Source organism: Zonotrichia albicollis, chromosome 1 (assembly GCF_047830755.1).
Source record: "Zonotrichia albicollis isolate bZonAlb1 chromosome 1, bZonAlb1.hap1, whole genome shotgun sequence".
Taxonomy (NCBI): domain Eukaryota; kingdom Metazoa; phylum Chordata; class Aves; order Passeriformes; family Passerellidae; genus Zonotrichia; species Zonotrichia albicollis.
Genome location: NC_133819.1, coordinates 109,327,233 through 109,342,236, shown reverse-complemented (window position 1 = coordinate 109,342,236; position 15,004 = coordinate 109,327,233). Strand labels below are relative to the sequence as shown.

Here is a 15,004-nt window from a genome sequence, read left to right as displayed (position 1 = left end):
AGCTATTAGAAAGCAACCAAAGGAGGGCTATGAGGAGGGTGAAGGACCTAGAGGGAAAGCCAAAAGCAGAATGGCTGGGGTCACTTGGCTTGTTCAGCCAGAAGAAAAGGAGACTGAGGGGAGACCCATCACAGTCTAGAGGCAGTGAAAAGCAGGTACTGATCACTTCCCTATGGTGACCAATGATAGGACCCGAGGGAACAGCATGAAGTTGTGTCAGGACATGTTTAGGTTGCACACTACAAAAAGATTCTTCACCAAGAGGGTGGTTTGGCAGTGGAACAGGCTCACCAGGGAAGTGGTCACAGCACCAGAGCTCAAGCGGTGTTCGGCCAATGCTCTCGGGCACATGGTGTGATTCTTGGGGCTGTCTTTTGCAGAGCCGGGAGCTGGACTCGATCCTAGTGGGTCCCTTTCCAACTCAGGATATTCTATGATTCTATGATTTTGTAACCAGTAGAGTTCTAGTAAGGTACTAACAGGCATTTTAGATGGATAAAACTCCCTGTCTGCTGAGCTACTAGGGCTGCTTTCGCTTCAATACACTGAGCGGCAGAGAAGAAACCGAGCAGCTTTTGCGTCCTCCCCATTGCCGGGCGGCCCCGCGCCGCAGGAGCTCGGCGCTCTCGTTTCTCTCTGCCCGCCAGCCCGACCCCCCTGCCCTGCTCTCGGCGGCACATGACCGCGGCCGCTGCCCCGCCGCGCGTTCCTCGAGTGCCGCACCAGGTAGGGAGGGAGGGCAGCACCGCACGCTCGGAGCGTCCCGCCCCCGCCCCGGCCCGCTCCCAGCCCCGGCCCCGCTCCCAACCCCGCTCCCAGCCCCGGTCCCAGCCCCCGGCCGGCCCCGCCGCTCACCCGCGCCCGCCGGGGAGGCATGAGCGACGGAGCGGCCGCTCCGCGCCGCGGGTGAGTGCGCGGCCCTGCGCGGGGAGGGAGGGCAGGCGGGGGACAGGAGGGAGACAGGCGGGCGGGAGGGGACAGCCCCCCCCCAAACCAAATATGAGTTTATGGAAAGCTTCGGCGAGAGGGGTGCGTGGTTTCGGGATGGGACGGTCCGGTGCCAGGTGCGGCGCTCCGCTCTGCTGCCTTTCTGCCTCCGCGCTGCTGCCTTTCTCCTCCTGCGGTTTGCACCGAGGGATGGCAGCCAGGCAGCAGCTCCCCCTTCCCGAAGGCACTATCGGAGCCTGGAGTTTTAACATCAGAGATGCGAAGGATGCAGAGAGAAGTAAACTCGCAGTCTCTTTCCTCATGTTAAAACTCCGTTGTCTACTTGCAATAGAGAGACGTGTGTGGAGAAAGCCCAGGTACCGCACAGCGAGGAAGTTGCGGTCCTGGGCTCCCAAGACTCCCCACCTGCTGTGGATACCCCTGCCAGTCGCTCATTTAACAGCTTTTTGGAAAATGGGGCAGAATGATTACAAGCAAGCCCTGCGACCGTGCACTGGTTTTGCAAGAGTGGCGTGTCGCCCTCGTCCCTCAAAGCCGGCCGGCAGGTGCCCGATGTCCATTCGAGCTCCAGCCGGCCGTGCGAGCCCAGGTCGGGCAGCGTGGGAGTTTGCTGCGGAGATGCCACTGTAAATAACCACGCACAGAAATCATGTGTCACAGCAGTGTCCTGTGGAGTGGCTGGCCACAAGCCTCCTTTCAGGATGTGTGCTCTGCTCCTTGAAATTATATTAGTTACAAAACGAAGAATTTTTTAAATACTGTTTGATTTTGTACTGAAAACCTTTGTTATGATTTATACTGTTATGGTTTTGAAGCCATAATCATGCCTGAAGCCTTGCTGGCAACGTGATCTGCAAAACCCACCTTGTGTCCTATCAGACACAATTTACTGTGTAATCTCGTAGCCTAGACCAGAGAATTTCCAATGTGCCCACCTGTGAAACTAATGTGTGACCATCACATTACAGCGGTTTGCTGTTGTATTTTGAATTTATCTAAGGAAAACGTGAACTACTAAAAAAAAACCTGTTTTGCAACTTTGATGGCAAATCTCAGCTGCTGAGAGGTCCCATTTCAGTTTCAGACCTGTCACAGCCATCACTCTGACTCATCTCTAAGCCTTTAAATTTAACTGCATGCTGAACAAATAGTGGATGTTCGAGATGGTTTTGATATCTAAGTTGGTGTTTCCCTTTGAATTTAAGTGAAAACCTGGGCTCAGGGCTCAAACACAGTATTAAGCTTTTACTAACATTTATAGAGGGTTTTGCTGTAGGGAGGAAAGGTGAAGGCTTTTAAAAGAAAAATTTGGCCCTGACAACTGAGCATTTTGCTTAGTGTTGAAATCATGGAAGAACAGACTGCTTCAAAAAAGGATTTTTATGGATTAAAAATAGATATTTATATCATTAACTGTAAATATGGCTGACAGAGTTCTATGTAGCATGATGCTCTGGAAAAACAAAAACTTACATTGATGAGCCAGTTTTTGTGTTTGAAGCATTTGGCTAGCCTGCAGCATTTCTGCATTTTCAGGGCTGCAGATAATATTGACTGAATTGACTGCACGTGCTTTCAGCTGGAGAAGCAATATGAGATCTATCTTTCCTAAGGGGTAGTCTCCTTCTAGTCAGGCCCACCAGCAGTCCAGTGGAAGGTGTGATCTTCCACGTGCACACACACACTCACTGTTAAGGTGATTTTCCAAGATGTTCCACAACTAGTGAGAAGCCAACTGCATGGTCTTAATGACAAATACAAACACCTTTTTCTGTCCACTTTCTGGGATGAAGGTGTGTAATTAATCTGCTGATCTTGCTGTTCCCTGATTACAGAAAGAGACAGTCAGGCACATTTGAACAAAGACAATAGAAGTCACCATGCTCCATAAACCTACATTCCCCCCTTAGTGCCCTTGCTGGCTGGAAATTTTTCAAAATTCTTGAATATGACACCAGGGCTTGCACCAGGGGAATCCAGGTTGCATCCCAGCTGAGCTGAGGGATAAAAGAGTAGCTGAGTGCTGCTTCCCTTGTCTGTGCACCCAGGTCCCAGGTTTCTCTTCCATGGGCTTCACTGTATGTGTCATCCCTATGTTCACCTGGAACATGCCCAGGGAACTGGGAAAATGAGCTTTTCTCAGTATGGATATAGCACCTATCTCTTACTCAGTTCACTAAGCTAAATTATTAGCGAGGAATCATTAAGGGAATCAGAGGTAAGCCTTTAAGTTTCAGTGTTAAGAATCTGACCATAGAGTTCAAAGGTAAGAACATCAAATACCTGTGAGCTTCAGCTTTGAGGGAGGCAATGATTTTGGGTTCATTTTGTACAAAAAGTCTAGTCTAGATGGTTGGCCATTAACTGACTGTTAATATGAGATCTTACAAAAACATCTTTCCATTTATCTTGAGTTTGACCTAAAATCAGAAGATTTGGGATATTACTTTATTCTCTTTTGAGGTTCTGGCTTCACTTCTCCAGAGGAACTTGTCTTGTTCAAGTGTCTCAGATCCCTTCATAAGCACTTAACAAGGGCCATTTTGAGGAGAGAATTTAATTGTTCTCATCTGAGAGTCTAGAGAACTGAGACAGAGCTCAAAAGGCCTATCCAAAATACAGAGTAAATTAGCATAGAAAATGAGTCAGGGAAACAATTTATTTGCTCCAGTCACAGCGTTAAATTGCTTTTCCCTTACTCACTGTAACTGTTAAGAAATTTATGGGCCATTCCTCTTGCAATGACTTGAGAAGGGCAGACATGCCTTTTATGCTCCTTTCTGATGTAACTGGTATTAAATATGCATTGTAGCTCAGTTACCGTAGACAACTGAGCATAAATTCATCCATCTTCCACTTGAAATTCTGTTCCCAAATGTAGCGGCTGAATATTCTTTCTTTTGTTTTCTACTTTTTGGATGGGTCGGATGTTTCTTGGTTTTGTTTTTAGAGAAGAATCTTTTTAGCATTCCTTAGAAACTAATTAAAATGCTTTCCTTTTGGCTTATTCTCCTAATTTATTAATACCACAAATAACTTTTCTTTGGTGACCCACTTTCATAGGTATCTGAACATCTAGCAAAATTGTAACTCACCAGGAAGGCGGTGTAGACTAATAAATAGCATCTCCAGACAGGAAGAAAAGCCAAGACACTTCTTTCTTTTCCATGCAGAGTTTTACACACCACACACGCAGAAAATATTGCTCTATTCCCCAGCTCAATTGGCGCCGTTAGCCCAAAAGAAAGCATTTTATTGATTACACAATTGATTTAAAGGTCAGAATGTAGGATTGCATCTATTCTCCTGCCTGAATTCAATTTCCACCCACTATCCACAGTGAAGAAACTGCTCTTTGCATAAATATAAATTGAAATACTGATCTGTGTGAGTGTTCAAGGAAATAAACTTTCTCTTCCAGCTCCCAGGGCAACTCCCCAACACTACACTGTCATCAAAACCACTAGACTTCAACTAAGATACTGCTTTTTATTGAATTATCTTACCTGCTTTGTGAAAATGACAGGTTTGCATAGAAAAAGAGGGTACTCACTGATTTAATGAACATGATGATCAACAGGCCACTGGAAGTGGTAGAGCTATACAGCCTCTAAATCAGAGGCCAGCTACCATAGAAGAGTACGCTTAATTTCATGGTCATTTCAAAATACATGGACATTGCTTTTTGGGAGCTGAAACTATACAGAGTTATCATAAGGAGTGATTAATTACCCTGTGTCCTGCAGACACTCCAACACTGGGCATGATTTAAGGGCAGTCTGCTGTAGGAGGGTAGTCTGTGGTTGTCCCAGCCCAAGGATACTCAGTGTTGCCACCTTCTCTCCAAAGTCTGCTGAAGAGCAGCCCCTAACAGGAAAGCTTAAGGTTTATTTGTTGACTTCTGATGAAGATTTGCTTTCCTTTTCAGTAAGTGTGCACGTCTGTGTAAGTGTGAGAGAATTATGGTGGCATTTAAAGGAGTCTGGACTCAGCCCTTCTGGAAAGCCGTTTCGGCAGAGTTTTTGGCCATGCTCATTTTTGTCCTCCTCAGCCTCGGCTCCACAATCAACTGGGGTGGAGCAGAGAAGCCTCTGCCTGTGGACATGGTCCTTATATCCCTCTGCTTTGGACTCAGCATTGCCACCATGGTGCAGTGCTTTGGGCACATCAGCGGAGGCCACATCAACCCTGCCGTGACCGTGGCCATGGTCTGCACGAGGAAGATCAGCCTTGCCAAGTCCGTCTTCTACATCATTGCCCAGTGCCTGGGAGCCATCGTGGGTGCAGGCATCCTCTACCTTGTCACACCGCCCAGCGTGGTGGGAGGCCTGGGAGTCACTGCGGTAATCTCTCCTCCTCTGCCTCTTGAACTAGCCTAGCTCAGACCCCGAGAAAATAGAATCAGTGTCACACAGAATGAGGAGAGCTCAGGTACAGATTTTTAACAGCTTGCTGGTTTATTTACCACACCCAGACAGGGCTTAAAGCTCTCCTTAGGATGGGTTTCTGCAGTGTGATAGTTATAGCTGATCTTTTTATAGAAGCTCTCTTTCCTAGAACTTCCCCAAATCTGATGACAGCAGGTAATGTTAATTTACATACAAAATTTAAATAATATATGCGTGAAATGCCATTTTTATATGGTCTGGGAAGGGGGGAAATTAATTCTATGCTATTATGATGGAGATTGAAAAAACATCAATTTAAAATGACATACTTTTGAAATAGATGGTGGCTTAGATTTCAGCTTTGTTCTAAACTAATAAGGAATGCCATCAGTTAGCCCTGTTGCAGGACTTATTAAAATGCACTTGAGCCGCACACTGCTTAATTTTTAATTGAAATTTAAATTAATTAAGTCAGGGCTAATTAATGAATTTATAATTGAATAGTAAATTACAGTGCTCCCAAGAAAAAAAAATGGTGAAAGCGAAGTGCAGCATTTGCAAATCCCTGTGTAAAAATAAACTATAGCTCTGCAGTCTAACTCTGAAGTTCCAGTTGGATGTTATTGTTAAGCCTTCTGTTCTCAGTCCAGCAATGATTTTCCATGTTTCTCAAAATAAAAAACCATTTAAAAGTTTTTACAAAAGGGGAGAAGGGTGAAGAGGGGGGAATCTGTACCTCTAAAAGTTCATTGTTGTCTTTCACTTTGTACTATTTAGAAATACCATTCATTGAAATACAATTTGTGCATGTGATAGTTTTCTGATTTACAAAATCACCTTTTCTTCATTTCTGGTGTTTCTTTGCCTTCTTCCAGGTACACAGAGATCTTTCTGCTGGGCATGGACTCCTGGTGGAATTGATAATTACATTCCAGCTGGTTTTTACTATTTTTGCTAGCTGTGATTCAAAACGAAGTGATGTCACTGGTTCAGTAGCTTTAGCAATTGGATTTTCTGTTGCAATTGGACACTTATTTGCTGTAAGTTAATGGTTTCTCTTTAAAAAAATAGATCCCTTCACCCTTTATGATTACTTCAGAAGTAAATGGAAACTTTTGTGACCATTAGAGCAATTACAGCTATATAGCTGCCGTATTCTTTATGGACCCATGCCAAAACCCTTTGGAGTCTCAGGAGTGTCCCCTTGGGTAGGGTGTTGCACCAGAACTTTTCTGGCTGTTCATGTGATGACTTTTTTTAACTTTATGTTAAGACTCAGGAGAGTGATGATATCTGTTGTAAAGAGGAGGAGCTGTACAAAACCAGGGTGGTCCCATAGAAATCAAATCACTGCCTTCCAGACTTTAATAACAGGCAGCATTTCTCTCTGCTTTAGATCAATTACACCGGTGCCAGCATGAACCCAGCTCGATCATTTGGACCTGCTGTCATTATGGGAAGATGGGAAAACCAATGGGTAACTCTCCTTTCATACTTCCTCTACCATAGTGACAAACAGTGGTCAGGATTTTTCATACATCATTTGCTCCCAGTACATCCCATAGAGACCATCCCCAAGGAAGACAGGCACTGACCTGCCCCAAGCTTAGGCATCATCATCTCCTCATCTAGGACTGCAGTGCAGCATGCAGCATGTTTGGAATAGCATCTTACTATTTCGGGGGCCATTTTGTGGAGGTAATAGCTTGGGTAGAAAAGAAATCATAGGAGAAGTTCCAAACAAAAATGAAAAAAGCGACCCAAGGAGACTGAAAGAATTGAACTGCTGGAAAGAAAAATCCTCCAAGGCAGATTGCAAACCCCTCTGGTCCTGCTGGTGAGGAGCTATGGAAGTAATTCTGTCAGCTTCACATTTTGCCTGGTTCTGCAGCAAACTGGGGCAGATGTATAAAATGAGAACAGGGACCCTCTGTGATCTGGTTCCTGGGGGAGAACCTGCGTCAGCAAATGCCTGCAGTGAGAGATGAAGAGGTTGCAGTCTGGTATTTGCAGACCAGGCCAGATGTTACCTGCTTCAGTTTGAAAGTGTCAGCTTAGTCAGGCGCAGTTGCACAGGAAATAATGTTATAAGCAGGCTGTGAATGATGCAGTAAATTTCTATAGCATCCAACTTACAAAAAAACATTTCATATTTTATAAGGGAAAGATGGATCACAGCTCAGCCTCACCTAATTATAGAGAGGGAAATCACTTCTAGAGACACACTCAGTGCAGACTGAAGAGCTGTATATTACAATGCATATAAGGATTTTCTTGATTTTTAAAGTATGAAGCCCACATTGCTCCCACTGCAGCTAAGAATAGAAACAGCATTGTCTTCAGGCCCTAAGGCTTCAATTCTGCAAACACGATACCATGTGTAACTTTGTTCCCAAGAGTTATCCTATTGAGGCAGATTTACCCAGTTATCAGTGAATGGCTTGTTCATATGAAAAACTGCTGTAGTTTTTCACAAGATTAATTATCCATACTCTGAGGAAGCCTGTAATTTATAAGTAAAGCAATAAACAATAAACAAATGCACCGTGGACAAACTTGCAGGAGAAGCTTAGTTACTGCCCTGGCCACTTGGAAAGACAGCCTTTTCTCTTCCTCCAGAGCAGTGATATTGGCATACCATCGACAGAAGCCTGTGGACTTTGGCACCTGCTAATGTCACTGCACTGCTGCTGGTCATGATTAAGTAGATAGGTACCTACAAAGTTGGGTTATGTCCATTGTATTTGTTTATTTAAATTAGATTATCAGACTGCCTGTTGTAGTTGACTGCCTGTTGTATTGTGTAGGATTAAATGCCAAATTCAAAATATTTTGGAAACATTATTCTGAAATACCAAAGCAGAACTCTTTGTGTGTACACTAGGAAGGGCCTTTGTGTGTACACTAGGAAGGGCTTTTTTTCCTTGGAAGTTCATTGTCATCTTGGTTCAAAATGCAGGAAGAAAATAACTTTTCTACATCAATGTTTCCTTTGTGTGTCTGCTTGCAAAGAGTCCATACTTGTGGTCTATAGCTGGCAGTGAGGAATGAAAAGTTTAGAAGAAGCTCCCTGTGAAGAACATAGATCAATAAAACTTGATTTAACTTCCTGATAGATCAATAAAACTTGACAAAATTACTTCACTTCAGAGAAGTGGGCAATCTTTGTCAGCCTTCTTATCACTGTTAATTTAAAAGCTTAATGCCTGGGATTTTTTCCCCACCCCTTTTTTTGCAGGTGTACTGGGTGGGACCGATAATCGGAGCCGTCCTTGCCGGTGCTCTGTACGAGTACGTCTATTGCCCGGACGTTGAGCTCAAGCGCCGCTTCAAAGACGTCTTTGGTAAGGCCACCCAGCCCTCCAAGGGCAAGTACATCGAGGTGGATGACAACAGGAGCCACGTAGAGACCGATGACCTGATCCTGAAGCCTGGCATAGTTCATGTGATTGATATCGACAGGGGTGAGGACAAGAAGGGAAGAGACCCATCCAGCGAGGTGTTGTCTTCCGTATGACTAGCAAGAAGCACTGAAAGCAGAGAGCGGCCTGCTAGCACGTCCACAGATATCCTTCCACCCATTAAAGAAACAGATCTCCTCTAGACTGAGCACCATCCACTTCTTGAAAGGTATGGTGTGGGCACATGCACGGAGTGGTGTCACCAAACCATACACCTGCTCGGTTGGAAGATTAGGACTTTGCTATAATTAGGACTCCCCATCAATTATTCCAAACTTAGACTTATTCCTAGTATTTTCCTTTCCTTCTTTCTGGAGCAACCCCAAAGTCAAAAAAAAGGAGATGAAAGCATTCTCCTTTAATAAAGCAGTCAATAATGAGATAAAGATAGAGATGTGTAACATCCAGATTGACAGTTAAGACGTACCAGGAAATGCCTATTGACATGAAGACCTACTTATCAGATTGTTCTTCTGACACTTAATTGGCTGTTGTCAGCACCGATTATAACATCTTACCCATTAAGCCTTCTCTGCGAGGTTCAGAGACAGCACCAGCACTATTTAAGAGTTTTATCCACAGTCAAGCAAAGGAATATTGTTTCCACTCATGTACATCACTAATGCCTTGCAGACTACCTCTGAAAAAAATGATACTTTAACAGGCTTTTAAGAAAAAAAATTCTATCAACCCATCAAATTTCACTCATCGGATTCACTGTATAAATACATTACCTTCATCCCCAAGAGTAAATGTGCTGAAATGGAATGTTGAAGTGTAGGGTAATAAGGCTGCAAAGCAGTGGACTGTACTTCATGCTCCCTCTTGTCATTGTCTATCTGGTGAAACATTCTCCTGGGGTTTGACTATTGACCATTCAGTGTTAGCAGACTCTCAAGGTCATGCAAAGAATATAAAGGCTTTCCTGTTACTTAATAACTTAAATAAGAGATATCAGAAGAAAAGAAGGCATATCTGTTTTCAGTGCACTTGTTTGAATACACATTTCTGTGCTAATTTATGTAAACTAAAGGTTTAAATTACTCACCTATTTTCTTACGAGATGGTTGGAGATAGTGTTTTTTTTAATTTATTAGTAATGTAGAGGGGTTTTAACTTTTAACTGTATTGAGACACTGATTGGGAAATATTTTTTTATAACAGATGATAAAAATATGACTGCTTCTGGCTTTTTGTTGTAACTGATGCCTAACTATTTGAACAGGTTCACTGCTTGTTCCTGTGTTCATATAGTCATAAACTACACCTCTGGCAAAGGTTTCTTTATCTGTTGTTAGAAAAAGGTTCAAGTGCTTGCAGGGTGTTTTAGGGGCAAAAGGACATGAAATATGTTTGGTAAACAGTCTTTCCCCTATAGAGGTTTTTGCCAGACAAAATCACCCCAGCAAAACATTTCTGTAAAGCTTTTGCTGACTTACTGCTTTTGTTTCTGATCAGTGGCTTTGAGTTTTACAATATGCAGCTGCAGAGCAGTCAGGAGCATGGTATTATTACCGTAATTATATAGTTTTTATTTTTAAATTGAAAACCTATCCCTGCTTATTTAGCAAAAAGAGAGGGAAAAAAAAATATTAGTCCTGACTGTGGGCTGTATTAGCCTCATCTGTTCTTTGACATACTCTACATGCAATCTTTATTACAGGGAATTAGATGTTTCTAATGAGATAATAAACCACTACACCCTCAAATCTGTGCACTATGATCCAAGGGCAATTCTAGTATCCCAGCTTGCAGCCTTGTATAGTCCCAGCGTGTCCTTTTTCAAGTTCCACATTTTTCTTGTCTTAATCCCTGTTATTGTGGTGCAAGTTCCTTGCACTGAGCATGAGATTCATGACTCCTTCCTGCATTTGCAGTTGAGCATGGCTGGGGACCTGCAATGGACAATGTCAAATTGCAGATAAGAGCTCCTTCCCACAGCAAGGACTAAGTATCCCAAGGGAAGGGCAGCACAGGTGTAGTGTTATCCACAGGTGGTAGTTGTCCATCTCTGCTCAGATGGATAACTACCATGATAAAGAAATTCAGTGAGAAAGATCAAAACTTGTTGGGGATTTGTCTAGGCAGTAAGTTGGGCTTTTTCTTTTACATAGTTCCAATCTGTATTTGTTAAGGGGACATTTTGGTTAAACCTTTTGCATGGCTTAAAAAAGTAAAGAGTAATACACATAAAATTGGTGGATTTTTAAGCAAAGGTTTGCATTTTTTTGTACTTAAAGACACTCCTTAATTTGTGAATTTTGCATGGTACTGTGTTATTTAAATAAGAAGCTGTGATTTGCTTTATGCTTAAGGGTCCTTTACACAAATGGCTTGATGTGTGTTTTCCTCACCCAGCTTGATTCTGCTGCTGAGGTGAGCATAATGTGAGCATAGCACCAGCCACCTCTGTTAGGAGGATCTTTTTCCTAAAATAGAGGCCAGCAGGCAGTAAATGTTGATGCCATGCCATTAGACATTAGCAGGTAAGCAACGTGGGGTAAGTCTGCTCCTGATCCCACAGATTAAAACTTGTGGAGGAGTTTGTAATTGACTACAGTGGAAATGATCCTGAGCTTTTTTGGGGCATGATGGCTTCTCTCAGACACTTCACTGTGTTTTTTCTAAAATCCAAGGCTTTCAGCAATATGTTTAATTTTGGAAGAAGATGCATTCAATTTGAGGCTAGTGACCCACCCTAAAGTAAATCCTTAGCAGTGGCTGTAATCACAGGTGGTTCTGCCCCACCACATTCATATAAGGGAACATCACTCTTCAGCATCCATTAGCACAGGGATACGTGCTCCTCTAAGCTGTCTTGCAATGGTATCATCACTGTACAATAGTCATGCTTGGTTAAATAATAGGCTAGCATGACCTTTTTATGGATTCAAGATACTTTTGCTTTAGTATTCTTTTTAAACATGTACTTTGATACTGTTTGAGGGAGATTTGTGTTCTAAAGCTCTTCAGCTCTACACTGCATCTCATAACATACTTGATGTCCTCTTAAAACATTTCTTGGTTTTGGTGGGAAATAGTTTTTTTTATGATTGTGGATAGAAATCACAGGAATACTGGCAGGTCTGTCATCATTTTGGGGCCCCAAAAATAGGATGAGTCTCACTCCTCCATGATAGCAGGATTGTTTTCAATGCTATATTTGCACTTTAACAAGCACCTTCATAATATTAAGTCTCTGGGTTTCTGAAAAGAAAGCATGGAAGCCAAGGGTGATTCTATTGAAGCACACAAATACCTTTTAGGTTATGTGCACTCTGAGGAGTTCATCACCCAAATTCTAGCTATTCTCAGGAAAAAAAAAAAAGAAGAAACCCTTCAGCATCCAAGTTGTCATGAAAACCCTTCTGTCCAAGCATTCCACCTTTTCGTGGAAGTAGGAGTGAGATTCATCTCATGCTGTGTTTAGGTTTGTCACGTGTATTTGCATATCAGTTTTTCAAAATGTGCTTTTTTTCTGGTTATTAGTAATTACCACAGTGTGTGTTTAGAAAGCTCGATGGCCATCTACCTTTCTAGTGCTTGATGGCAGAGCAACTGCTGCTGTGCTCTGAAACATCTTATCTGCTGGCTGTGTAACACATTCAGGATATTGTACACCATCCAATATTTTTAATCTTATTAAAATATGTGAGAATTTACATCGTGAGTCTTTCTTTTCAAGGTGAGAGGTGAAAACACCATGCACAATTTTTTGTATCTCAGTTCAGCCTGTGTGTATCAGAGTTTCTCAAGGACTTTCTGAATAGATAATGTGTAAATATAGACTGCAGTATTTGCTACCCACTTATATGATCTAAGTCATCCTGTTGCAGTCTGAAGTTTAGGACAAAGGAGGTAAAGCAAACTATGTATATGGATTTTTCCACAAGACTGCTTATTGTTTAAGTGCTTAGTCACCATGATATCAGAACTAATGTAATAGAACTTTAAAATTCCATATGTAATATTTGGAATAATCTACTGAAAAATTCACTATAAAATAATACATGATTATCTGGTTCCCACATGTATTCTACTGTATCTCACACTACTGTTGCAAATAAACAAGTGTCAAAAAAAAAAAAAAAGGCGTCTTGTGATCATTGGAAACATTTCATGATCCTAAAGCTTGGGACTGAAATATAAGGAAAAGCCCCAAATCCAACCCATGGAACATGTCTAAGAGGAGTCTGGAAATGTATGCAACAGAGAATGAATGATTTCCTGTGGAAAAATATTCATCAGAGAAGAGAGCTGCTTGTGCAAATGTTTTAATATTTTTAAGGAAATGAGCTAAACCAATTATAGCAAAAATTATGCTGGTATGTTGTCATGGTTTAATCCCAGCTGGGAACTAAGCACCACACAGCCACTCCCTCACCTCCCCCACTCCTAGTCCAGTGGAATGGGGAGGAGAATCAAAACCAAAACTTTTATGTTGACATAAGAGCAGTTTAATATAAAAAACACAAAACATCAGTGTGTTATCAACATTATTCTCATGCCAAATCCAAAACCACAACATTGTACCAGCTACCGAGGAAAAATTAACTCTATCCCAGCTGAAACCAGGTCATGTATGTACATCACTGATTTTGCCAAATGGATTAAAAACTCATAGGACTAGTGGAGAGCCAAGGATTTGAAAAGTGATAGAAATTATTCTGGCACTTCAGACCCTTCACTAAAACAGTTTGTGAGACCAAGCTCCCATGACAATCTTCAGTGGAAATCAGAACCTGGGGAATTTACATTTCTAGTTGTCTAACTCTTTGCTTAGAATGCAACGTTTAGCTCCTATGACATTAATGGAGGTAAATTAGGATCCTGGAAATGACTAATATGAGAATCCATCACCTGGGATAGCTTCTAATCAGTAGGAATATCTCATGCCTGATATTCACCCCTTGAAGTGCTTCAGCTCTTGCCTTCAACTTCTTCAAGCTCCAGAGGCACTTCCCAAGAAGCTTAGGGGGAGTGTGTATGTTGCATATGACTTAATACACACATAGTTTGTACCTTACTGAAACAGGCTCCCAAGGCAATTTAGGCGGAACCAGTAAAATTATTTTGGTGTCACAATCACACGAGGAAGGAGCCACTCTGACATTTTTAAACAAGAACAAAACAGGAATATGGGTGTCTGGAGAGTTACAAAGGCAAGCACATAGTGATGGAGCTGTCTGCAGTGTTAAGATGAAGGGTCCTGGGAAGAACACAGAAGCAACCACATGGGCAAGGGAGATCTTTGTAGTATACTTCTTACTGGGGATTACTGGCACAAAGGTATCAGTACATAATTAAAACATGGTCCCTATTGTATGAGGGTGTGGGAGAAGCTTTTGGATCTCATCTGAGCCTTTTTTGGATCCCATGGAGAGACTGAGCTCTGCTGAGTGAGAAATGTCCTTACTCTAGGCTTCAGTGTCAACACTGGCTTCAGCAACAGCAGCTACAAACAGCAAATGTGACCCAGGCATCTGCTTAAAGAGAGAACTTAGCAGATATTTCCAATATCAGCTTGCTTTTAAACCCTCATTTGGCTTTAGACTCCTTTATCAGTTGTAGATTGTAGTGTATTGCAAACGTTATACGCTGCTTTATTTATATCAGACTGATAACTGTTATCTTGGGCATTAAATTCTTTTGACTTTTCTTGCCTCGTTAGAAAAACAATCCTTTTGCAAGTACAAGAGCTGTGGCATAATCTGACAAAAAAAGCTATCACAGTGTTCTTTGGAAAAGCAAAAGGAGCTTGTATTATTTGTCTCTCACCTTGCCATGTGGGATGGGGAGAGGCAGAGGTTTTCTGTGGGCATACCTGCAAACAGATCTCCCAATTGCTATTCTCTGCTCATGCACAGCTGTGAGCTTCCTGTGATGTTTCATCTCTATTTCCCTTCTGATATGAATCTTCATTAAAAAAATCTGGAATTCACAGCATGCCTAGAGTTTCTTGTTAATAAACAGGTGTCTATTCAAATGTGCACATACGTGCATGTGTGTGCACACGCCTGTGGGTGAGAGGTGCAGGGAGGCACAATGTGGCACAGCCATGGTGTTTACTTCTTCCCAGCAGTGGGCAAGATCAGTGGGTAAAACTGTGGGAGACCAGCTGCCATTTGGGATTGCTGCATGCCCCGCTGGGATCCTAATGACTTGGTCATTTATTTCCACTTTTTTTCTGAGCCATATGGTTTTCAG

At 42.4% G+C, this 15,004-nt stretch overlaps 1 protein-coding gene across 2 annotated transcripts; it reads left to right on the top strand.

The window, feature by feature from the left end:
• The first annotated feature begins 745 nt into the window (after positions 1-745).
• Positions 746-12,147, top strand: AQP4 (aquaporin 4). 2 transcript variants are annotated; one of them, XM_074549978.1, is made up of 5 exons: positions 746-906; positions 4,877-5,291; positions 6,212-6,376; positions 6,733-6,813; positions 8,575-12,147. In XM_074549978.1, exons 1-5 carry the CDS (start codon positions 875-877, stop codon positions 8,851-8,853), a joined length of 972 nt encoding a protein of 323 aa, XP_074406079.1. In that variant the 5' UTR covers positions 746-874; the 3' UTR covers positions 8,854-12,147. The 2 variants fall into 2 exon arrangements, with proteins under 2 accessions (XP_074406079.1, XP_074406081.1); XM_074549980.1 differs by having other exon boundaries at positions 750-906; positions 5,000-5,291.
• The last annotated feature ends 2,857 nt before the right edge of the window (positions 12,148-15,004 follow it).

Coding starts and splice junctions, on each gene's coding strand:
- AQP4 (XM_074549978.1), top strand. CDS start 875: ATGAGCGACGGAGCGGCCGCTCCGCGCCGCGG. Junction 907..4,876: donor GCGGCCGCTCCGCGCCGCGG/GTGAGTGCGCGG, acceptor TTTCCTTTTCAG/TAAGTGTGCACGTCTGTGTA. Junction 5,292..6,211: donor GAGGCCTGGGAGTCACTGCG/GTAATCTCTCCT, acceptor GCCTTCTTCCAG/GTACACAGAGATCTTTCTGC.